Below are 23,601 nucleotides of genomic sequence, written 5' to 3'. Positions count from 1 at the left end.
TATTTCCGCCAGAGTAGTCGGGTATTTATCGCGACACCCGCCGTGAGTTTCGCGGAATCTTCCATAGCGCTTCTTCGCAACCACAAGCATATTCAACGCTGCCAAAGCCCGCCCCGCGACGTCATCCTCATCAACCCTCTCTCTTCAATTGACAAGACAACAACACACCCACCCAAAAATGTCCGACCAAACCCCCACCACCTCCCGCTTCACCGCCCAAAACCAAACAACCAACGAGCGCCTCTCCCACACAACCGTCGGCCTCGTCGGCCTGGCCGACTTCCGCAAACGTCGCGCCGAAGTCCTTGAGCAGCAAGAGCGTGAAGCCCGCGAAGCCGCCACCGCCATCACCCGCGCGAATAACAACAGCAACGTCCCAACGCCCCCCGACAGATCCCAAACCGGCACCCCCGCCGCCGCCGTCCCCGTCCCCAGTGAGAGCGAAACCGACCGCCGCCACCACCAACCTCCCCCGAAAAAGAAGAAGAAAACCACCACCAAGCGCGCAGTCAAGGCGTTGGTGTCATTCGGAGATGACGATGAGGAAAACAATCAAGAGGAGGATGGGCCACAAACAACAAAACCCAAGTCGAAAAACCCGACCCCCGAGAGCGAGAGTGACACGAAGAAAATAGTCAACACCTCCGCCCCCGTCATCCCCAAAGCCCTGACCAAGGCAGCAAGATTAAAGGAACAAGCTGAAAAGGACGCCCTGAGGAAGGAGTTCCTGATCTTACAGGCGGCGGTGAAGCAGACGGAAATTGCGATCCCGTTTGTCTTCTATGATGGCACAAACATCCCCGGGGGTGTTGTCCGGGTGAAAAAGGGGGATCACATTTGGCTTTTCTTGGACAAGAGCAGGAAGGTGGGGGCAGAGCTGGGAGTGGGAGGGGATAAGAATGCTAATGCGAGGAGGGATTGGGCGAGGGTTGGGGTGGATGATTTGATGTTGGTGAGGAGGGGGGTTATTATTCCTCATGTAAGTTCACTTCGCAAGGGTCATGAGACAAGGTTATTGACATTTAATGTTAGCATTACGACTTCTACTTCTTCATTATGAACAAGACTCTCGGCCCAAAAGGGAAGAGATTGTTTGAGTACAGAGCTGAGGCTCCTCTTCCTGCCGGGGACGGTGCTGCTGCTGCTGCGACAGCAAGTGGTGGCGTTCTGAAGGCTGGTGGGAATATCAGAACGCTGGAGGGGGCGGGTGATGATCCAGAGTGGACAAAGGTTGTTGATCGGAGGTGGTACCAGCGCAACAAGCACATCTACCCGGCGAGTGTGTGGCAGGAGTTTGATCCTGACGTGGATTACTCCAAGGAGATCCAGCGGGACACTGGTGGAAATGCCTTTTTCTTTTCGGGGACGAAATGAAGTCCCGATTGACAGTATCCGCAAGCAGGTTCCCGGTGACAATTGGGATTGGCGGGGATGGATGATGCCATCACAGCAAACCTCTACCGCCAGGGCCGGGTCGTTTGTTGGTTGAAAGGATCAGATCTCTCTCAATTCCAATCGACGTGCTGAATCCCAGCTTCTATCTTGCTGGGTTTTAAGTCGTGAGCTTTTCTTCTTCCCTCAACCATTAACCAACCACCACCCCACGCCCGCTAATCCAAGCACAATCCACCCCGGCCACAGGACCAACAGCAAGATAGTGTTCCCCGACCCAAACAGCAATACAAAAATCTCAAACTCGAGCCTCTTTCTGAACAGCCTTGACCTCTGCCCGTTCCAGACTTTGGCGTAGACCCACCTGCCCGCTAGCACACCGCTCTCTGCCAAGATTTTGGAAAGGAGAAAAGAGCGGTAGGCGACGGCCTTGCTTGCCACAAAGGAGGCGGAGGCGAGGATGGATAAGGCGAAGAGGGTGTTGAGGCAGAGGTGGTAGGCGAGTTGCTGGAAGTGGTGGATTGTGTGGACTAGGGGGGAGATGGTGGTGATGAGGAGGTCGGAGGATTGTTGGTTTCTTTGGAGGGTGGAGGATTGTTGCCTTGAGAGGGTGGAGGGGTGGGTTTTGCGGGTGGTGGTGGTGATGGTGGCGGTTGTGGTGCTCATGGTTGTGGGAGCGTTGTTGAGGGATGGTCGTCGAGAGATTGGTCGGGATGGTGGACGGAGGGTTTTGGAGGAGGGGTGGAGAGGCATGGTTGTTTCGAGGTTGAACATGGTGATGTCGACCCTGGTGGGGAGATTGATAATTGTGTGGCGGTTGTTGTGAGTGATAAATAGGAGCTGGTATTGCTCGGTCCGATCGATCGGATGGGTTTGTATTTGTGTATGTGAGTAGTCACCCCCACCAATTCTGAGAAAAGTATATCACGCAAGATGCGGGTGGGTATGTGAGAGAGGGGAAGTGTTTATTGATGATATATGTAAGGTGTATGTACGTTTCCCTTCCAATAGTGTGCTGCGATGTGAGTGTGTGCCGTGGTGGTAGGCGGGTATTATTAACAGAATCGGAAGTTGTTGGGGAGAGAGGGAAGAGACTGCTACTTGTAGTTTTGCTCCGGAACTTCCCCTGCATCGGAGCTTGTCTGGAAACATGACGGCACCGGGAGACGCTAGCGAGGAAACATCGTGGGTGGATATTTGATCAAGAGAGACCCCGTGGACCCTTCCATCATTCCGTGGAGAACAGGGCGGTTGGATGACTGTTGGCCCCCACTGGCGAAGAGACTGGAATGTCTTGGCGCCTCATGGAGACTTCGACCCGAGGACCCGGCAGATGCTTTCGGGGCGGGCTTGTTACAAATCAGACATGTTTGGGAATAACAAGCCCAATTGTTTGCAGAAAAGGACCAGAGAAACGACGAACGGTATGCGCGCCTTTTTCTATCTCGTCCTCCAAGTAGTTGTCTCATCAATCGATGCTCGGTTCGAGGGTTGAGTGCATAAGGGCCAAACGCAGGACCCCTTACCCCTCTTGTTCCCGGCGACTCCACTATTTGACGTCGTTGAGTTGAACCCTGCCGGCCGTTTTCTGCTTTCGAGGTTCCACTGAGTGTGGACCCCTGAACATCATCACACCCTTTCCCACGACCCACGTGGAGAGATTAATTCGAGCAAAGACTGGACGGGTGGCAGTTGTGAGTTTAGGTTTGGGGGCTTGAATCTAGATGCGGGTGATGACTCTGCGACATTGAAACGGCTTTGGTGGAATGAACTGGAGGAAGTGGCTTGCGGAGAGAACTCGGGTTCGATCGATGTTGGCGAAGGTGTTGATCGCGAAGCGGACCAACCGCAGTGGGGGTTGAGCGTCTAGTGGCTGGCGTTGTGCCGTTGACAGCTTCTACCAAATGTTGGGTTTCGGTGGATGGGTGATGAGCAGAGGCAACATATAACATCCCGAGTGTGTCAGATCCACGTCGCGCAGACGAAAGCCACTGACCGGATTGCAAGACCCGACCAGATGTGCTGGAAACGCCGGTCCTCCGGGATTGCAGCGGGTAGGGCGGGGCAGCGGATGCAGCGAGGAAGATCCGGAATGAACCCTTCGAGGTGTTGGGGAATACTTCCACTGCTCTTCAAACTGAATGGTCAGGTCGGCTCAGAGTTGTGGAAGACACTCAAACTATTCCATCTCTTTTTTCTCCCCTAGAGTTGGAGAAGTCACCAAAGCCGGCCTTTCTCTTCTTCTCCTTTGGTCTTTCTCCTATTGTCCTTTGCTTTATTTTTACTTTATTTTCAGCGAAGCCCGAAGATACCCTTTTTATTTTATTTGTCTACTTGCTTGGCGTTTGGCTTTTCACTTTGTTGACGACTGTTTCTATTGATTTTGTGTTGATTTTTTGCGACGAGGACTCGGCATCGCTAACTTGAAACAGGGCGGCTGCTGCTGTGATGGTAGGATCTTGGTCGAATTCTCGTCATTGCTGATTCTCGGCTTTTCTCTCGCAACATTATTCGGGGAAGAGAAGGCTTGGAGCGTTCCTGGTGGGATGCTGGAGGTTCAAGGTAAGCTGTAAGAAAAGAGCCCGTCAAATCTCAATGAATCGGGCATTAAGAGGTATACCCATCTTGACGAGTGGGGAGATGGCCTGTCCTGCTGCTGGTCTCCTTCCATGGGAGAGAATCTCCAGATTCCAGGAATACTTTTTTCCTATGGAGAGACACAACCAAGGTGGAGGTGGCGGAGACTTAAGATGCCGACTGTGCACTTGGTTGACTCGGACGGCAGAGAAACTGACGGTATAAGGAACAAGAGTCAGAGTGATGGCGATGAGTCCAGCCAACGACTCAAAGGTACAGGTGAATACCCTGATGGAGGGTGGTTCCTTGTCTGGTAAACCAGCTGGGTTGTTATCAAGTTGATGAAATGAGCTGAGTAGGTAATGGCGTTTGATTTAGATGCTGTACAAACAAGATGCAACCTGGCATTAAGCAATAAGCCGAGGAGAATGCGTCCGAGAGGAGACTGATGTCAGTTGAGAAGCCGAGACCACCTATACGCGATGTGGATGGGAATTGCAAGACCTTTTTCAGCATCATATCTCACAGGGAGTGAAATTTGAAGATCAGGACCTGACTGGGCACCGGCATCAAGTCATGTCCGTCACCTTCCCGGCAACTGTCAAAGGCCATGGGGATAGATTGGCCAACTGGTCATGATCGGCGGAAACCCTTGGCTAGAGAAGCGGCAGGAGACAACGGAAAGGTCGATGGTGCCTGAAACGTGCGGCCTAGTAATAGGGGAAGATTGCAGGCCACTGCGGCTTCTCCGCCGTTTGAATTTTTCTTCGAGTATTTGTCGACATTACCTCCCAACCCACCTACGACTTCTCGATTACACCGACTATCTTAAAAATCAGGCTCTACACGACAATGTCATTTAAGAAACCAATTCTCGTCTTTCTAGGCGGCAGCGCTGTGCGTGGTCCTGGTGCTCGGGGTGCAAAAAGAAAATCCTTTGGCGGCTCAGTCGCGACATTTTGCCACTTCCTGTGAGGAGTCGACTGACAATCAATCCCAACTCCCCGAACACAGTGAGTCCTCTTTTTTGAGAAATTACACCTAACGTAATATAACGGACCAGGCATCAAACAAGTTGGGCACCAAGTGCAATAGTGATAAATCTTCCTCCAAACCCTAACGTGATCCTGATTTGGAACTCTTGACATTAAACAAGGTAAGCTATCCACTCCTGCAAGGTCATATTTGTGGCTGACATCTTAAGAACATCATGTCCCAATTGAAAGGAGCGGTCCTTTAGGGTTATCCGACTTCTTGTCGACCCTTTCCAAGTTCACGACCCGTGTTATGAAACACTGGGTACAGCATTTGGGAACGGGAAGCCCCTAAACCCTCTAGTAAGTCTGACTGGCTTACCGAAAATTTATAATTCCGTCTCTAACTTAGCTCCCGAATAGTATCAACCCTAACAGCATTGCCCACTTCTATCGCGGAACAACCGCCCGTCATCTCAGATCTGGTATCGCACGGGGAGCATGTGTGCCACGTCTGATAGCCTTTTGTGGGGGAGTGGGATACTGTTCAAAAGCGCGGTCAACACCAGAGTAAACCAAACAGTAGTAGGAGAAATACTGACAATTCAATGACATGTCAAAATGCGTTAATGCCTAAACAACCGAAACGAACTCGAACGAGTCTGGGATGGATTTCAGAGATCAAAGTACCCTGAAGTTCGATCAAACAATGAAGGCTTCAACGTAAAGCGGCCACTAGTCATTGGTATCTGCATCCAGAGGGCATGGGACAAACAAGTCTCTGTGCAGGCGCCGGGATCATCAAGGGCAAACAATATCGCAAATCCTCCTCACACGATGGGAACAAAGTGCGACACTCCTGGATACCCATCTTGACACATCTCTCTCTCATGGAGATCTCCATAGAGCATTGGCGATGGTGAGGTAGTTCGAGGCCAAGAGCCATGTCTCAGCGTACCCCACTATCGCCTGCCCGATTGGGAGGCAGTCCATGATCTGATTGGTCAGTCCTTCCAACCCCAGCAGCCTGGTTCGAACGCAACGATGAGAGACACAGATCCTCGGCCGGCTAAGATACAAGGACCACGAACGCTGACATGATCTCGGGCGTTGAGAGGGAGCAGGGGGAGAGACGTATTTGCGGCCATTTGTGCAGCTCTGATGTGGAGGAAACGGAGTGGCGGCGCCACAATTGATGAGCCTCACCTAGGGTGTAGATGCTGGCTTGCGCTTGGCGGTTATGCCAGTGGTGTGGTCACTTTGGCGCAACTGGGAGACTATGGAGTGCGCCTGAGAGGTCACACACCATTTCTGTGTCATGTATGGTTGAGGAATGACAGTTGTGGTTGAATTAAAGTTGGCAAAGGTGGGGGAGATGTGGTTGTTTCCGGTTGAACCTTGGGGAGTTGCGCTGGACAACAACGCACTCAGGGGTGATAGGGGTAACAACCACTTAGTTTGCCTTTGCTAGATGAGCAACCTCCAAAACAACAGCTATATGGGTCATAGATCAAGATCTTCTGGAAGATCTAGCAGAATACTGTTTGAGTATGTCATCTACTGCTGTGTTCAGGGTGATCATCCGGTTGCTAGATGGCACGCCTGACGAGCAGGGCTACACTCCTCCGTGTTTGAGTGTCTCACTGTATTATGGCTCATATACCCCATTTCTTGCGTGATTACAGTAGATAATCATGCTTATGACTAGTGCCGTGATGTTCAAACAGGACACTTGGCCATGCATGAGGTCTTCAGACAAGGTACCAAGGTTTCTTGCCATTCCACCTCCAGTTCAAGTTGCGGTCTTGCTCCATTGGGTATATGCTCTGCGCTTTACCTGCGTTATTGTGGTTCACTTAATTTTATGTTCCAAACCTTGAGCGACAGTATATATTGCAATTTACCTGATGGTAGTTTTGCTACTGAAAATTGATGTTATACCTTTGGTCATTCTCGGATTTATCACAAGGCTACGGTCCTTTTGCAATTTAATTCGGGAAAGTTTTCTGCTCCAACTCCTTCATTGGTATGTTTTCTTCTCAACAATAGGTCACTCAAGCGCAGAGTGGTTACTCTTGCTCTTAATAAGACGTACCTAACCCACATTGGTCGGACAGTATGGCGAGCACTGTCGGCGTCGAAGGGCCACTTTTGTAAGATCTATCTTCTCTCAGAGCCCCCACTCCCAGGTCGTCTTCTCTCACTCCCGCTGCCTTTCTGTTAAGCTTTCTCTGAACACTTCTCTCTCTCCCAAGGCACCATCTTCTTCGCAGGCCAGCGACTTCATCGCACGACCTCATTGATGATGGCATTCGATTACACAAATCACACATTCAGAGAACCTGACCATTGATGAACAGGTGTCTTCGGATTTCACGGATCAGGTTGCGATGTCAACTCCTAACCTTACGGACCATTTGGGACCACCTGTCGCCGATCAAGATGATCTAAACTACAATTATTACAATCTAAACTACATATCCCGTGATGATCAGTTCACCGGGTTGGATGAATACTTGGAAACGATCAGTGACCTTTTGAATAGCTTGCGTATGGCCATCAACCATCAGCAAAGCTTTGGCCTGAATTCCGTCGATCGCTCAATTCCCGGAGGTAACTTCAACCACCAGGATTCTGTGGGTACAACCCACGTCCTAGCCGCCATGCGAGGTTCAATCAGCATCCTCATTCTGGTCCGGAAAACGCTCACGACAGAACCATCGATGCCAATTCTCTTCCTGGTATCTCTAACCAGCTTGCTGCGAGTGGTACTGTCCAATCTGGTGCCAACCCGCTTAATCATTTGGCCGCGCATGTTGACAATAACATCGCTGCCAACTCTCCTGGTCGTTTCGGTGCCCCCGTCAACCATTATGTTGCTGCCAACTCATGACACTCCACTTGATACAGCTACGGCCGATGGCACTGTATCCCACTCGCAACAGCCCGATTTGATCAACAATCAATCTCCGCGTCCGGCAACATCGACTACAATCCTGCCGGTTTCGATCCCGCCAACCTCGATATGTTTGGGACCAGGTTGTCCGTTAATGATATTCCGGATCCCTTTGCCCTCAACGTCATTGATTTCAACATCTTGGATCCTGATTTGAATTCAGACCCCTAGAGTTGATCCCAATTACGAAGACCCCGCCGAGGACAGCGATCGGCACGATGGTTCACAAGATTTGGACTATGGCAACTGGTGGGCCCAAGTACCTTGATTATATTCCTCTATCGTATCTCAAGAAGCTCCCGAGGTTTGGACAGTTTTTCTCTCTGAAAGGCGATACCTTGTCTTGCGGGACTCTCCCCATCTAATGGTTGCGTAGGTGCCTAGTTGCTTGGGGAAACAACCCAGTAAGACGTTGGCATTGCTTTTCTTTGGTCTTTCTACTTTTTCTTCGTGGAGTTTTAAGTGATGTGTCTGAGGCAGTAGATAAACTGGTCCTTCCCGGTTTTAAAGGTCTCGTATTTACCAATTGTTAGCCGAAAACAGGAGACATATAGATAGGAGGGAGCTGGAAGAGGTTGCTGTATTCTATCAATGAATTCAAAATGATGTGACTCTGAGTGTTGCTTTTGCCGACCGACCGTGAGCGCGGCGGCTTCATCAAGAACGAGGACGATTCTGGTCTCTCATGATCGAAGCGTCCGACATCTACAACGGTGAGCGGAACAAGGACAATATCGCAACATCGGATGCCGAAAAGTAAGCTCTCAAAAAACAGTTCTACGATATCATTGCAGCTGATTACCACGAATCCAAGAAGAATTACCAAGTCAAGTGGGTTGAGAGTCTACAGCCCGTTCGGTTCCAAAGGCCTGGGTCATTCCATTGGTTATCAAACAGGACCGCTATCCCTTCCGCGGACCAAGCGAAGGAGGAGAAGAAGAAGCTTCTCTGGGGAGTTCTCACCACTGCCTGTATCCTGGCGAAGAAAGCTTTCCGAGCAAGGGGATCTGTGAGCGTCATCCGGACCAAGTCGAGTTTGCAGCCTATGGTACTTTGGTACGTAGAAAAAGAAGAGAACCGTCGTCGAAGTCCCATTCAAGGCGGCGAAATGTTGACACTGTTTTTTAGCTGGCTCTCATCAGGATGTCTCGCGGTGGGATCGGGGTGCTGAAGGCCCACAGAGGGTTGCACTACCAGGTCTATGACTCTTTCACCGAGAGATGGCAAGCGTTGATTGAGCTTCTTGAGGTAAGCCTGCTCCGTTTGGCAAGTCCATCATCGTGAATACATACCTGATGCATTCTTCGTAGGGGTCCAATGCTACTCGGTTTGAGCTCCTAACTAAGCTAGGCATTATGGAGATATTTGCGGCGAATCCGAACTCAGAGAGGGCCATAAGCTGAAATCTGTGTTCAATCGGTCACCCAAAAACATGGAACCCAACTAACATCGATTGATGTCTTGATCAATGCAGGCGAAGGACACCTTTTCCCGGAACAACCTGCGCAGGGGTGCAGAGAACAGCTGCCCAGAAACTCGGGTCGAGCAACGTAATAACGTAAGAAACGGAAACGAGAGGGTGGTGGGTGGGATATCGTGTCCCACCAGGATGAGAACCTTATTCTCCATTGCGGCCCGCCGCCTTTCTCTTAAGGTGGGTTCCCTCATTATACTTTTGCTGACTTCCAAATGATCAACGAGTTCAAAGCATGGGCGATTTCCCTCCAGCCTCACTGTTCCTGCCCCGAACCAGCAACAAGTATGACAGCGTACCACAAAAACATGCCGAACATGCAGACGCAACATGCAGCTGGGACCCCTTGAGTCATGCCACCCGCATCAAGCGCACACAAATCAAAGCCCTCCGATAGCAAGGCTCTGCGAACCTTTGCGTGGTTTTCAGCTCATCATAGCCGAATTCGACAACACCAAATGCAGTGTTCCCAATATGCGTCTCATTGACGTTTTTCTTGGACCAATTGAATCGCGTTTCAGCCCATTTCATGACCCCCAAGCTGTCAATGGAACGCCACGAACGCCTGCTGCTCATTCCATGAGGACAGGGTCCTGTCATAACGGCTCAGCGCATGATTAGAATATATATTCGGCATCCAGCGGTCATGGTAGTCGCAGGAAAGCTGATTTCTTCGCAGCGAGCGTTGTTGGTGTTCAGCTAAACCGCCTGTCCAACGATGACGACCACAGGCGAGGGGCCCATGCAAAACGCGAATCCCTTGGAACCAGGCAGCGTTGACGACTCCAGGCCACTGCCAGCTAACCAATCTATACCAGCAAGGATTCGCGAGCGCCTCAATCTGCAGAAAACACCAAAGACTCCTGATAACCCCCAGGATCCAGGTGCACCCACTCAGGGAGAGGCAAACCAAATCAATCTCAGCGCCATCAACAAGACACAGGAGTTCGGGAATGCTGTGACCAGTATTCTTAGGGTGAGCAACTGAGACTAAATCAGACGCGAAATGCATTACTAACTAACGCCTATAGCCGTTCTCGGAACTTCATGTCTCCTACCCGACAGGCAACCATTATATGCCGTGCGTTGACATCATTGCAATCCACGACATTGGCGAAGCACTGGAAACGGCCTGGGTTCATCGTAAGAAGCTTAAGCGACGCCAGAACGACCCCCGGCGCTCGGTGAACACGACATTAATTCTCAAGACAAGCCTTGATGAAGCCCGCAAACTGGGTAGTGATGGTAGCCCTGCGCCTGGTCAACGGCGAGGGAGATATGAAATGGTCCAGTCAACTGTCTTATCATGGCTCCCAACGGTTCCGGAGACAGACATCGGAGGTACTGATGATGCTGAAGCTGAGACCAGGTTGGAAAGTCAACAGATGTCCAAACGTCCGATCTCGCCGCGAGACCAAGATGAGCAGCCACAAGATGCGCCGGTTAGCAAGCCAGATGCTTCGAACCAAGGGCCGGTAAACGTCACTGATGCTGGTGCCCCAAACAAACCGTCGACAGATAGACCATCTTCCGATCGTGGGACAGAAAGACGTGTCAACTGGCTGACCGACCCCCACATGCTGCCAGCAGAGATTCAGCGTGCCCGAGTTCTGTGCTACACGTACTCTGACATAGAGACCGCCTCCAATGGACCATTCAAATATCTCGACGAGAAAGCGGCGGACCTGCTCGAACGTCTCGCACAACTGCGACCTCCGGGTGAAACTGGGTTCGCAGAGGTGCCTATCATCTTCATAGGGCTTGGGTTTGGCGCGCTTATTGCTCAGCGGGCTGTCGTCAAACTTCGACTGGCGGAGACGGATGACGCCAAATCAAGTATACATCTCGGCTTAGTTGCTGGCGTGCTTCTGATAGATGCGCCTTCTCCTAGCAAATCCTCAGATCTCGAGCTGTACCCGCGCAGTCGTAGCCAATTATCAAACAGAACCTGGACAGACGACTGGTTTGGAAGCAGTGATAACGGCGATTTGGGCTTGATCAAAGCCTCAGACAGCAGAAAGATCGACGGTTCTTATCTGTGGAACACATTCTCAAGCACCGCCTCGGCAAATCAGATTTGCCTAGCATGGCACTACCTCCCAGTGAAAGAGGGTGACAGGGTCAGTAGTGCCGTACCAGAGCTCACTTCAATTATTACCACGCTTACTAACTACCTACCGACAAGACAATTGTCCCCAAACACCCGTCAGTGATGTTGTTAGAGAGAAGATCCAGAACATCCCACCGGCTTAGCAGATTCGACGGGAATGAGGATGAGGACTTCAGGTCTCTGGTCGAGATTATTAAGCGATCTATCCTCGTCAAGCACTGCACCGCACAATCCACAGTACTGCGAGCGCGTCTTCCAGATCTTTCCAAGGAACGATTTCCGGTCAATCTTAAAGACCAAAAAGGGTTGACCCCGCTACACCTCGCGGTGGAAGCAGGCAATTCAAGCGCTGTCAGGAATCTTGTCTACAAAGGCAAGGCGTCGCTTACAGAAAAGGACAACAACGGGAGATCCCCTCTGACGACGGCCATTCGCCAGGCAGTCCAGGAAAAAGACGCCAAGAAGGCCGTCTTCACGCAGATAATCAAGCTACTTGTGAAGGCTAACACGGGCTTGCAAGTGGATGACAAGGATATTCTCGGCAACTCCCCCTGGCACTACGCAACTGGACTTGAGAATGCATGGATCAAGCGGTTGAGGAAAAACTTGATCGTAGGGAACTCGTTAACGATGAATCACGTGTTGGAAAGAGTCACCAATCCCGAGCCTGGCTCGACGCAGGCCTCGGCATGCGATGTCTTTGACATGTTCCTGTTGGAGATATTCATGCAAACGAAACGCCGTGGGTCAAAGTGGTCTGAAAAGTTCAATTGGGACTTTGCAACTGTGACAGACGTAATCTACAGCGGGGATCTCGGGGTAACCCGTACGCTGGACATGTCGCGGCCAGACAGCCTAGCGAGAGAGAAGGCATTGTGTCGCTGGGTGCATTTACCTGCCAACAATGTAAGTGCCCCTGCACAACATTCCAAGTCGCAGAAACGCTGACTGTCATACCTATTAGGAGCAATGGGTCCATGTACGTACCTGTTTTTCCATAGCCTGTGCATTGATCAACCAGTTGGCTTATTCTCACTAGGACCTATTGATCAGTTCAGGTATCCAGGACGGTTCCATGGGTGGTCAGCGCCATCAAGGTCAGTTTGGTCTTGTACAGAGTGCTCTCAAAGTCCCGCACCCTCGGTCATGGCTGTCCAAACGTGTACCATGAAGTCTCTTACTGACAACTCCAGGTTCTCCTGTGATCGATCGTTACATGATGCCGCAAGCCAAGAGATATAAACATTCCTATGGACTGCCTGAAAAGACGCAGTCCACTGAAAGGCCGAACGCAGTCCGACGAGGAAGCTCTTCAGAAAGTGGAATTACGCTTACCTTGGGTCCTGGAGATGTTGCCGCTGTTGACAAATTGGGGTCTAGCCAATCTAGTGTGTCCGAGTCAAAGGAGTCTGATGCCATCGTGATTTTTGTAAGTCTGGTGGACCATCGAGTCTTGGGCGAGAAACAGACATGCTGACCCTTGGTAGCTACCCATTTTCGGTTTCGAATGTCACCGGCACCGCAAGTATCTCAGCGACGCCATCTCGAATGCTTCCGGTGAATTGAAAACCTCACAGCAAGATAAAGTAATTTCAGAGGCTGCAGCATCCAAGTCATCGCCTTCAAGGCATGCTAAGAGAAGAAGCACAGTCTCTTCTTCATATTATTCCACGCCCAGTAGCCCGTTCAAGGATGCTGCCAAACTGCTTCGGAATGCCATGCCTGTTAGCAATCAATCGCTTCTGTTAGACGGCTACTTACGCTCGCCCAAGCCTGTGCATTGTCGCCGCACGCTGGATCAGTTTTCTTATTACATGCTAAGCTCGACTGAGACAAGAGACAAGAGTCAGGTTGCTTATAAATGGGCCAAGGACACAAAGGCATGCGACAAGGCCAAGGACAGACCCATCATCATGGTTGATCAGCTGTGGGTGTGGATTCTCCATAACGGTACGTCTGCCAACACGCTACATGGTATAGCCTACTGACCCCGATCAAAGGGACCGTCATCACGAGCTTTCCAACCACATGGAATGGAGACGAGTCTTACGATCTCATGAAGGCCCTAATGGCCGAGCTTGGAGGCAACAAAGAAAGACCACTCATCCGCTCGGCCGAACACCTGCTCCACCTGATTCTCAGAACAAGCCTTGACTTTTGCAAGCGGAAGGGGCCTGCAGGGTTTCGTTTTGAGGATTGCTTCAGAGGTTCCATCAACAGTGTGTCTGAGAAGCAGAACCTCCTTTTTGACGAGTTTCGTCGAATTACCACTCGATTAGAGAAGGGAAACCTCAGTCCGAAAAAGAAGAAGAAAGAGATCGAGTCCCTCTTACGCCTGGACGAGGAGACAAAGCTTCTCATTGAGATTATGGACATCCAGGATGAGCTAACCATTATCAAGACTATTTTGTCACAACAGGAGACGGTGCTTCAGAGTCTTTTGCTACTCTATCCTAAGAAAGGGAGAGATGACGAAAGCGACGGGGAAGATGACGCCGATAAGCCGCTGCGGAACCGTGAAATTGAAGGTTTAGTAAGGGACTTGCTTCGAGCCTTTGGGCAGGGGCCGGTAGTAAACGATACCTCGAAGGTTGGGTCAGATGTGCCACCTAGGCATGTTCACTTCCAAGAGGTCCTGTGCCATCAACAGGCCACTGGAACTCTCCCAACCGACAGTTCAATACAAGGTGGTGAATGTTCCAACGGTGGAGAACTCGCTCGAAGTTCAAGCCAAGGAGAGTTAAAGGGGAAGGGGAAGGAAGGACAATCTGAACAACAGGCGGCAGGACCCTCACCACAACTGATAAAAGGCCCAGAGGCGAAAAGGCGAGATCAGGAGGAATGGGGACCGACGGCCTCGTCCGACCGGGTAAACAAGCCAGAAACGAAGAAGCAGAAAGCTCTCCTCACCCATCCTGACCTGATGTATGGGACCCTCGGCATCGTTCAAGGTCACATCCGAGTCGTCACAAACATGTTGGAAGTGGCCGAAAAAGTCCAATCCTTGGTGAGTTTGGGCGCCAAAAGGCCCTGAGAGCCTTCGTCGTTATTAATCTTCAATGACAGCTGGAAAGTCTTCTTGACTTGAAACAGAAACACGCGAACGGCTGGGAGGCGCGATTTTCACGTGAAGGGTCGGAAGAAACGCAGAGACAGGGAAATGTGAGGTCCAAGTTCCCATCTTATGATGTCCTTGCTGACGAGTCGCCCAGACAATTCTCTTCTTCACAATTGTGACAGCCATCTTTGTAGGTTGTCCGGCGCTTTGTTCCTGGCATTTTGATACTAATCATGGGAAACCCTAGCTGCCGCTATCTTTTATGGCCAGTTTCTTTGCTTTGGACGTCGATATCTTCCCCAAAGATGAGGCCTCAGAAGAAACCTCGTGGCCGCTCGGTCAAGTTTGCGGTTATCTGTGTAAGCTCGCAAAAACTGTCGTCTACAAATCACTGAGTGCTAACATTGGACCATGTCACAGTTGGCATCTCTGCTTCCATCTTCACACCACTAGTCATCATAGCAGTTTACGTGAACGACCTGTCTGATGCTGTTCGGAAGGCATATCGTCGCCTTGTAAAAAAGAAGGACGCACAAGGCGGCGATAACAAGGCTCCTGGTGTCGACGGTCAAACTGGGGTTATACTACGTACCGGCGATTACGACTCAGACAAGGAAACCACAGCTGTTGATCATCAATTGCCACCGCCAAAGTCCCGAGGAAAGACAGCCTCTTTGAACAAACCTGTCCAACATGGGGGATGGTTAAATTGGTTTGGACCGCTTAGGCACTCTGCCGGCAGCAACGATCCCGGTTACGCCAAACTATTTGGCACATTCACCTTTCACACCCATATCCCAGGGCTTCGTCGCCTGTGGAAGTGGCAACGGTATCTCCAACGGAGCAGACGGAATCCTTTCAGTGGTAGCCGTTGGAATGACAGATACGTCACTGACTACCCGCTCCACCACTTTCTGACTGGGATCCGCCGCTTTCTATCTCGTATTGGCAACACACTCTTCATGTGTATTGCACTACCAATGTTGGTGGCCATTGGGCTCTGCCTCATGGGCAGAAAGAAAGCAAACAGATCAGCACGCCGCCCACGACGACCGAGGAGCGACGTCAGCAGCTCGTACTGGTCCATGTCTGAGGAGGAAAGCGATACAGACTCGTCCTTTGAACATCCACGAAGGGGCCGTTTCCGGTCCGAACCTCGCTCTCGCTCGGCAGGTCGCAGAAGCCACCGAGGGTCAGACTCGGACCGCCACTATCCGGGTTGGTTCGATGTTGATTCAGCTGGGGGTAGCGAGCGAGAGGATGGTGAAGAGTGGTCGATTGAGGCGCGGTCTCGGAGGACGAGGTCTTTGCGAAGGAGATCGACTATATCCTTAGCTCTTTCTGGCGGTGAGAGAGTAAGTGGAATAGAGCCAGAAGCACCGTCGACTAAGCAGAAGGGGAAACGTCACGGGAGGTTGCGGAGGATTTTGGCTAGGTGGGGGAAGGCTAAAAGTGCAGATACGGAGATGGGAGAGCGGGCAGTTCGCTAGACTTGTGGGAGTGGTTTTGTATTCTGATCTCAGGGACAAAGGATGTGGCATGAGGAGTACGGACCGTCTTGGACCTGCTTTGGTGGCACGGTATGTCTGGCACCAGAACAGACCGTCGCCATTCACAACCCCTTTTACTGGATTCACCGCCCGCTCATACAGTTGCTCAGAACACACCACTTACACAACTACTGGATCCATCACTTACATGAGCAGGGAGCAGGGAGCAAATAGAACACGCGAATGCCCCTCCAAACCTCTACGAGCACTTGAATTTTTCGGGAAAACTGATTCGTGAGCAAGAGAGGTTTATCAAGGGTCTTGGTTAGGTTTATATTCCGAGCTTCACACGAATAATTGAGGTTTTTTTTTCTCAAAATAGTCTCAGCTTGAAGGTTCCGTAGAAGTATTACAATCACGAGCTCAATCAATATGCCCAGGATTCCTTTCATGATCTATTTTTATTTTCCTTATTTTCCTCCTAATTTTTCTTCTTTTCTCCCCATGCACACCTCTCCACAGCGCCAGCCCCGACTCACACCACCACTTCTTCCAACCTTTCCTCATTCAAAGCAATACCCCCAGTTCTTTCATCACCCTCCTCCACCCCAGAATTGCCATCCTTAACCCGTTCCATTATTGGGTAGGTAGGACGTCTTCCATCAGGGGTGGATAAAGCGGGACCACCAAGACGAGGGAGCGAAGACGCACATTTGTGCATCAACTCTCTTGTCTAGGGGCCAAGAAACAACGGCACTGTGATAAAACACCATGTTGCATGAAACGGGATCACAAAGCTGAGCTGTCATAAGGGGTGCAGAGACATGGGCTCAATGGTGAGCATCAATGAATTCGAGAGCTATAATGATGGATCGATCAGATGTAAAGGGGTTCATCAAACCACCGTATGCTTGTCCCACCGAGTAGTAACATGCGTCACAGTCTGAATGTAGAAACAACGTGTACCAATATAACTCCTTGCCTTGACATAACATTATCCTGATCCAGTAATCCATTTTAAGGGTATCGTACACTCACACCACACACACATTTACCACCTCCCCCTTCTTCCCCTCCCTCTCCCACCACCCATCTGCTGGTCATATCCATAACCCTGCCCTTGATTCCCCCCAAACCCACCCTGACCAAACCCTCCTTGACCTTGCTGCCCACCATGACCACCAGGTTGCTGCCCACCCTGGAACATGCCACTCATATCGCCCATCTGGCTCGGATCCATCCCACTCGCCATCATCTGCTGCATCATCGCCTGCATCTCTGGTGCCATACCATCCATCCCCTGCATTTGAGGACCACCGCCAGGAACACCCATCCCCGGTCCGCCTGGCCCACCAGCACCAGGCATCATGCCGCCCATCATCATCATCTTGGTCATCTCTTCCATCATCTTTGTGTTGTTCTGAGCGATAGCATCCTGGTTATACTCCCCGCGCATGGCCTCCTGCTTTTGGGCATAGAGAGCCCAGGTGAACTCGTCAAAGCCGTAGTTGAAGTAATCCGACAGATCGGTGCCCGGTTTGCGCCAGGGCTTGTCGTTGTCTGGGAGGTCTTCGTCGATGTTTACTTGTGTGAGGGGCTTGCCAGTGGGCTTGTGGATCGGGATGGCGTTGACATCGATCTTGGAGGTTGACACAGGGGGTAGCTCGGTCTGTTGTTGCTGGCGGGACTCCTCGCGGGGGACGGAGGGGTATTGTTTTGGGGGGGCGCCTTCGGGGGCGGTTGTTGATCGTTGGGGAATATTTCGGATCTCGCTGTATTTGGATTGTCTGGGATGATTGTCAGTTTTGGCGCAAGCGGTGGGTAGGAGGTAGAACTCACGGTGGAGGGGCGGGCTGGGAGTTGTCTTTTCTCTCGGTGATGATGTCGATGTCCTGGAAGGAAATGTTAGCAATTGGGGACCGAGCCTGAAGATGTAAGGTGTACAAACACTATCCTCGTCCTCGTCCATCTCGCCGCCTTCGTCTTCCTCTTCGCCTTCCTCTAGATCGGAGTTGCTGTCGTTCTTGGGGGCGGCTGGGGGAGCAGCAGCAGTCGCAGCAGGTTGGGCAGTGGTGGTGGTCGCGGGGGTGGCCTCCTGATCGGAGTCACCATAAAAGTCCTCATCCTCGTCGATATCCATGGGGGGCTGTGATGAAGACATGTTGACTAGGTTGTGTTCAGCAAAGTTGCAGTTTTGTCAAAGAAGCAAAAACAAGAGATGGCCAAAGAAGGTTGTTTGGAGCATTAGCTAATGGGCCGGTGAGGTACACCTTTTTAGGCAGGCGGTGAGGCGCGAATGGAGCTTCTGCGCGGCTCAAGCGCGACGGGGCCCAAGCTTCTTTTTTTTGGTTGCTGCGCGGCGGCAGAGGTCAACAATCGCACAGTGCAACGGTCAACCAACTTGCGACGACCCGACCTTTGGAGCTCTCTATTTTCGTGGGGCAGAAGAAACATTAAACACACGCCCACCGAGTCGACATTCATTCCTTCCTGAGCAGTTCGATCCACCCAACTCGACAGTCTACATTCCAGCCATTATCCAATCGCTGCCATCGTTGAAACCGTCGTCGCCATGTTTGGGAGATCAGCTAGTGGCCCCGGGGGCCTCAGCATCAACACGGGCGGCGCCAATCTTTTGTAGGTTCCCGTCCCTTCCTTTGTTTGCGACTACATACTGCAGGGCGCATTGCTGCCCGGCCGAGACATGCAGATGGACTGACTCGTTCCCACATAGCGGCAGCGGCACGACACAGCAAACTCCCGCGGCAGGCGGTGGACTTTTTGGATCAACAACCACGACCCAGCCCGCCCAGCAAGGGACATCTCTGTTTGGCGGTACCAGCACGGCGACGACTCAACCACAGCAGCCAACCGGCTCCCTGTTCGGCACGACAGCAACTTCGCAGCCTCAGCAGAGCGGAGGTCTTCTTGGTCAAACAACGACAACACCACAGGCTCAGACCGGAGGTCTATTCGGGAACAAGCTAGGCACAACACAGCCAGCTCAACCTCAACAGCAGCAACAAACCGGTGGTCTCTTTGGCGGTGGCACCGCGACGACTGCGCAACAGCCTCAGACCATGAGCCTGTTTGGAGGAGCGACGACGCAGCAGACCCAGCCTCAGCAATCTGGTGGTCTCTTTGGCGCGACACCACAGCAACCTCAGCAGCAGCAAGGAGGCCTTTTTGGAGGCACATCTACCACCACAGGTACCAGTATGTTTGGAACCAAGCCAGATGCTCCCGCAGCCACCTCACTTTTGTAAGTCCTCCCCAGCCTACGCCTCGGTCATGAAGATGTACTAACACCTCTCCCCTCAGCGGCGGCGGCAGCCTCGGCCAGTCAACGATGCAACAACCAGCCCAGCAACAGGTTCCCGGCCTCACCATGGGCCAGACAGCCAAGCAATCCGTCGTCCCAGGCGTCCGCATCGACCTGTCCAACATCCGCTCCACCACCCGCTTCAACGACCTCCAGGAAACCCTCCAGAAAGAAATCGCCGACATTGATGATAGGATCCAGAAATGCATCCGGGATTACGAAGCCGTGGAAGCTTTCTTGCCCTCCCACGGCGAACTTCTCTCTGCCATCCCCACAGACGTCAGCTTCGTCAGCCGCAAGTCCGAGGGCGCCCACCGCGCCCTAGAAAGCGACATTGACGCCATCAACCAGCTCCACGAGCTGATCAAGACCGACGCCGACAACGCGAGGCTGTCCTTTAAGGCTATCGACAACCTCAAGCTTCCGGTCCAGTACCACCAGACAGGGCTGTGGTCAAAAGGGGGATCTACCGGAGCGGGCGACGCCAATGCGGAGAGTAACTCGGATTTGATCACGTTCTTCAGCAAGACGGCGGATGAGATGGACACGATGATGAATAGGTTTGAAAAGAACCTGGGCGAGATCGAGGTTCATCTTCACGGCGTGCAGGGCAATATGATGGAGGCGCTGCAGAGGGCCGCGGCTGGGAACCGCCCTGGGCAGAACGGGGTGGATGAGAATGTACTCGAGCTAGCGGCGGTTCTTAGGGAATTCGAGGAGGGCATTCTCAAGGTGGCTGGCAAGGTTGGGGGGTTGAAGGAGGGGATTACGGAGCTGCAGCTCAAGGATTTCATGGGGCATGGGAGTTAGATCTGGAGTTTTTGGCAGGGGGGAGGGTTGTAAGAGCATAGGGAAGGGGGCAGGCGTCACGGTGGTTTATTGGTTGAGATACTTTGTTTGGGGAAAGCAATATTCTTGTACAAAGACAAAAAAGCTTTTGTTGCCGAGAAAGGGTGTATGTGAGTTGTGGATGTGCAAGGGGAAGGAGACAGTCTGGAGTGCCAACACGTTCACAAGGTGGTTAGGTCATCTGACTGTGTTGTCATCAATTTGCTGTATCAAACACGAAACCGCGATTTTGCTCCATTAGTGGTGGTATATGAGATGAAGATGGCAGAGATTTTCATGATATCTCCTCCGCATCACAAATGCATCAAGTCAAAACTGTGAAATAAGAACCGGGTATAATTCTGATAACCATGACCTACTCCTAATGTTCCCATTCGCCCTAAAACCAACAAACCAGTCCCACCTCCCTCATCCCAGACTCCCCCACAAACCTCCAGCCTAAAACACACCCTCGCCACCATCATCACCCCCGTCATCCCCATAATCATCATCGTCATTCTCAAAGTACTGCTCCGCGTTGTAATCATCTTCCGACTCGTCCTCGTACTGATCCGCAGCCTCGGCATCCGCCGCATCCTCATTATCCTCATCTTCATTACCCCATTCATCCTCCTCACCCGACAAGAACGCATCCTCTCCATCCAGCTTCTCGACATTATCGAGCAGCTCCAGAGCCTTACGGAAGTCCGGCTCCCCATTGACCTCGTCACCATCCTCATCCAAATCCCCCGCACCGTAGCTCGTAATGTTGGACACGGCCAACTTCTTGGGCCCTGTCCTGCGCCTCTTTCTATCGGCATTTGGATCGTCAAGACCGTCCAATGTCGCGTGTAGCTCGGTTGGGAAGAACTCCTTGGCGAAAGGGAGGTTGCTGAAATCGGGGAGGGTGCGCTTCTTGCGCTCGAACCGCTTGCTGTACGTCTCGATGGCTGTGAAGGGGTCTATCGTCGCCTTGCTCTCGTCGGCGTAGCGGGAGTTGATCTGGGCCTGGCCGTAGGCGCGCTTCCGCGAGTCTTTTGATCGCGGAGGGGGTTCTGTGTAGAGAGGGCTGTCGTGGGCTTGCTCGCGGAAGATGAGGAAGTAGTCGAGCTGTTTCTCTTCTTTTTTGGTGAGGGTTGGTGGTTTTGGGACGTTCCAGACCTGGAGGGGGTTACAAGGTTAGGTTTTTTTTTTTTTTTTTTTGGGTGACACACCATCCAGGTGAGGAGGGTCGAGGTGTGGAACATACTGGGTAGGTATCACTGGGTTTTCCGTCGATGAAGATGCCGTCTTTTGGGTCAATGGCCCATGGAACGCTGTTTTGTGCGATCTCGCGCCTGTTGCCCATCATGGGACCGCCGCGGCCACGGCCACGACCTCCTCGCCCGCCTCTGAACATGTTGGTATTGGTGTTGTGAGAGTGACTTTGGGGTGGTTAAAAAGTGTGGTTTCGGTCTGGTAATCGCTGCTGTTGTCTGAGGCTGTATAATAAGCGAATTAATGGGTATTGTTGGGTTGATGAATGGGTTGGCCGAGTGAGTGAGTGAGTGAGTGAGTGAGTGAGTCGGTCGCATGTCCAACGCTGACATTGAGCTTCAAAAAAGTTCCTGCGGGGCATCAGCAAGCTGCAGGCCTCGCCAAGACACCTGGGTGGGTGTCAGGTACCACCCGAGATCCACTAAAATATGACCCCTGCATGGAATCTCCCAGCGCCCCGCACCTTCAATACCAGAAGGCCTGGACCCCTCCACTCAGCTTGGTCATCACAAGTGCTGCCTTGATCATCACCACCTTGTCGTCTCATAGCCTCATTTTTTGTCTCTCACAGCTCAGCAATAATCACTCTCTTCACCCGCAAGTTCACACACCCATCACAATGGATAACGTCCCCATCTCTGGGCTCGACGAGCTCAACAACCATCTTGACGACCTCATTCAAGATCCAAACCTCGCCATCATCCCCAAGCTCTTCGATGATGTTGAGCTTCAGCTCACAGACTCCAACATCCCGCCTCTCATCCCCTCACTCCTCCCCAAGCTCACTCAAATCCTCCAACAATACAACGACGACCCAGCCGTGATCGTCTCCCTGACCATCAAGCTCCTCCGCCCTATATCCTTCACCCAAGTCCTCCAGCTTGCCTCCGAAGACTCCCTCAACCAAGCCCTCACCTCCCCCGCCCCAGCAGCCCAACTCCTAGGCCTGACCATCCTCCACAAAGCCGCCAAAACCCCCACCGATGCCGCCATCCTCTCCGTCATGCCCTCCCTCGTCACCTCCCTCCTCACAGCCTGGCTCTCCTCCCCAAAAGTAGAAGTCGGCCAAAAAGCCTCCAAAGTCCTAGGAGACCTCCTAGACATCGACTGCCCCCGTCCACCACCCCCACCACCCCCAGCAATCACCACCGGAACCACCCCTTCTCATCACGAACTCGTCCTCCGCCGCGTCCCCGGCAAGGGTGAACTCTGGAAACTCATCTTCCACCAACCATCCACCTACAACCTCCTCCTCGACCTCATCTCAGGCCGCCATCCAGGAACAGCAAACAACACCTCCCAGCTCTCCCTCGCCCAAGGGAGGACCCTCCGTATCCTACCCCGCTTAGCAGCCTTGAACATTGACGCCATCGCTTCATCTAACATCCTGGCCCCAACACCCATCCACCTCACCAATGGCCATCTAACGGATGATGACTCCGACACGGAAATGAACGGCGCAACAAGAAATGAAAACGCGGCCACTAACCCTCCCCAACAAGGAGAGGGGTTGCTGCAGTACGCAGCGTTGAGGATGGTTGACAAGAGGGACGCGCTGATGCACCTCAACCTGGTGGACTTTTTCGAGGCGTTTGTCAGTTTGATGCGGATAACCGAGTATTCGGCTGTCAAGGAGGCGATTGTCAAGGGTTTGCTGAGGGATGCGGTGCCGCATGATGATATGCTCAGGGCCGCGCTGGACACGTTGCCGGATCGGACGGTGGCGGAGGAGGCGGATGACTTGAGGGCGTGGTTGAGGGTGGTTATGCCTCCGGTTGCGGAGGTGCCGTTGCGTTGATATATTGCTTCTTGGTGATGGTATTTAAGCAGGCCACAAATAGAGTTTTGACTCTTATGTACAATGCCAGCTGCTTTCTGTGCTACAATAACAAAATATGTACGATGCAGAAAAGAAACAAAAGATTTTGGTGCTACAGAAAGCTTAACCGCTAAACTTTAATGTGAAACGGCAAGTAAAATATATGTAATACACACACACATCCTATGCTAGAAAAAAAAGAAAGCCAAAAATAAAATAAAAGAAATGAAACGTCTTTGTAAATCCCACCACCCAAAAGCTAAAGCTTGTGCTCTGGAATCTATACTGAAACCACCCCTATCAAGAACATCTTTTTTGATCACCTAACCTCTCATTACAAACAC

The 23,601-nt window shown here is 51.9% G+C and overlaps 7 protein-coding genes across 7 annotated transcripts; 4 read left to right on the top strand and 3 right to left on the bottom strand.

The window, feature by feature from the left end:
• Window positions 1–178: 178 nt before the first annotated feature.
• Window positions 179–1,893, top strand: QC762_302400 (uncharacterized protein; the record flags this gene model as incomplete). The annotated part of the gene is made up of 2 exons (XM_062888528.1): window positions 179–979; window positions 1,033–1,893. 2 exons carry the CDS (start codon window positions 179–181, stop codon window positions 1,372–1,374), a joined length of 1,143 nt encoding a protein of 380 aa, XP_062744397.1. The 3' UTR covers window positions 1,375–1,893.
• QC762_302390 (uncharacterized protein) lies at window positions 1,579–2,166 on the bottom strand (the record flags this gene model as incomplete). The annotated part of the gene is made up of 1 exon (XM_062888527.1): window positions 1,579–2,166. The coding sequence occupies one exon, from the start codon at window positions 2,164–2,166 to the stop codon at window positions 1,579–1,581; it is 588 nt and encodes a 195-aa protein (XP_062744396.1).
• Window positions 2,167–9,593: 7,427 nt separating this feature from the next.
• Window positions 9,594–16,487, top strand: QC762_302370 (uncharacterized protein). Its single transcript, XM_062888526.1, has 10 exons — window positions 9,594–10,349; window positions 10,405–11,493; window positions 11,559–12,385; window positions 12,441–12,462; window positions 12,523–12,580; window positions 12,677–12,912; window positions 12,971–13,433; window positions 13,484–14,645; window positions 14,696–14,900; window positions 14,962–16,487. Exons 5-8 carry the CDS (start codon window positions 12,559–12,561, stop codon window positions 14,515–14,517), a joined length of 1,755 nt encoding a protein of 584 aa, XP_062744395.1. The 5' UTR covers window positions 9,594–10,349; window positions 10,405–11,493; window positions 11,559–12,385; window positions 12,441–12,462; window positions 12,523–12,558; the 3' UTR covers window positions 14,518–14,645; window positions 14,696–14,900; window positions 14,962–16,487.
• A 398-nt stretch (window positions 16,488–16,885) lies between these two features.
• FIP1 (Cleavage polyadenylation factor subunit fip1) lies at window positions 16,886–18,643 on the bottom strand. Its single transcript, XM_062888525.1, has 3 exons — window positions 17,980–18,643; window positions 17,871–17,923; window positions 16,886–17,818 (listed from the first exon to the last, which is right to left on the bottom strand). Exons 1-3 carry the CDS (start codon window positions 18,190–18,192, stop codon window positions 17,083–17,085), a joined length of 1,002 nt encoding a protein of 333 aa, XP_062744394.1. The 5' UTR covers window positions 18,193–18,643; the 3' UTR covers window positions 16,886–17,082.
• NUP49 (Nucleoporin nup49/NSP49 (Nuclear pore protein nup49/NSP49)) lies at window positions 18,244–20,177 on the top strand. The gene is made up of 3 exons (XM_062888524.1): window positions 18,244–18,668; window positions 18,766–19,293; window positions 19,353–20,177. Exons 1-3 carry the CDS (start codon window positions 18,604–18,606, stop codon window positions 20,161–20,163), a joined length of 1,404 nt encoding a protein of 467 aa, XP_062744393.1. The 5' UTR covers window positions 18,244–18,603; the 3' UTR covers window positions 20,164–20,177.
• A 201-nt stretch (window positions 20,178–20,378) lies between these two features.
• On the bottom strand, window positions 20,379–21,580 carry RPC31 (DNA-directed RNA polymerase III subunit C31; the record flags this gene model as incomplete). The annotated part of the gene is made up of 2 exons (XM_062888523.1): window positions 20,379–21,342; window positions 21,431–21,580. The coding sequence occupies 2 exons, from the start codon at window positions 21,578–21,580 to the stop codon at window positions 20,641–20,643; spliced, it is 852 nt and encodes a 283-aa protein (XP_062744392.1). The 3' UTR covers window positions 20,379–20,640.
• A 477-nt stretch (window positions 21,581–22,057) lies between these two features.
• On the top strand, window positions 22,058–23,236 carry QC762_302330 (uncharacterized protein; the record flags this gene model as incomplete). The annotated part of the gene is made up of 1 exon (XM_062888522.1): window positions 22,058–23,236. One exon carries the CDS (start codon window positions 22,058–22,060, stop codon window positions 23,234–23,236), a length of 1,179 nt encoding a protein of 392 aa, XP_062744391.1.
• Between the last annotated feature and the right edge of the window lie 365 nt (window positions 23,237–23,601).

Source organism: Podospora pseudocomata, chromosome 3 (assembly GCF_035222375.1).
Source record: "Podospora pseudocomata strain CBS 415.72m chromosome 3, whole genome shotgun sequence".
NCBI lineage: Eukaryota > Fungi > Ascomycota > Sordariomycetes > Sordariales > Podosporaceae > Podospora > Podospora pseudocomata.
Note: the sequence above shows the minus strand (reverse complement) of the source record. Positions and strands in the feature narration are given on the sequence as shown.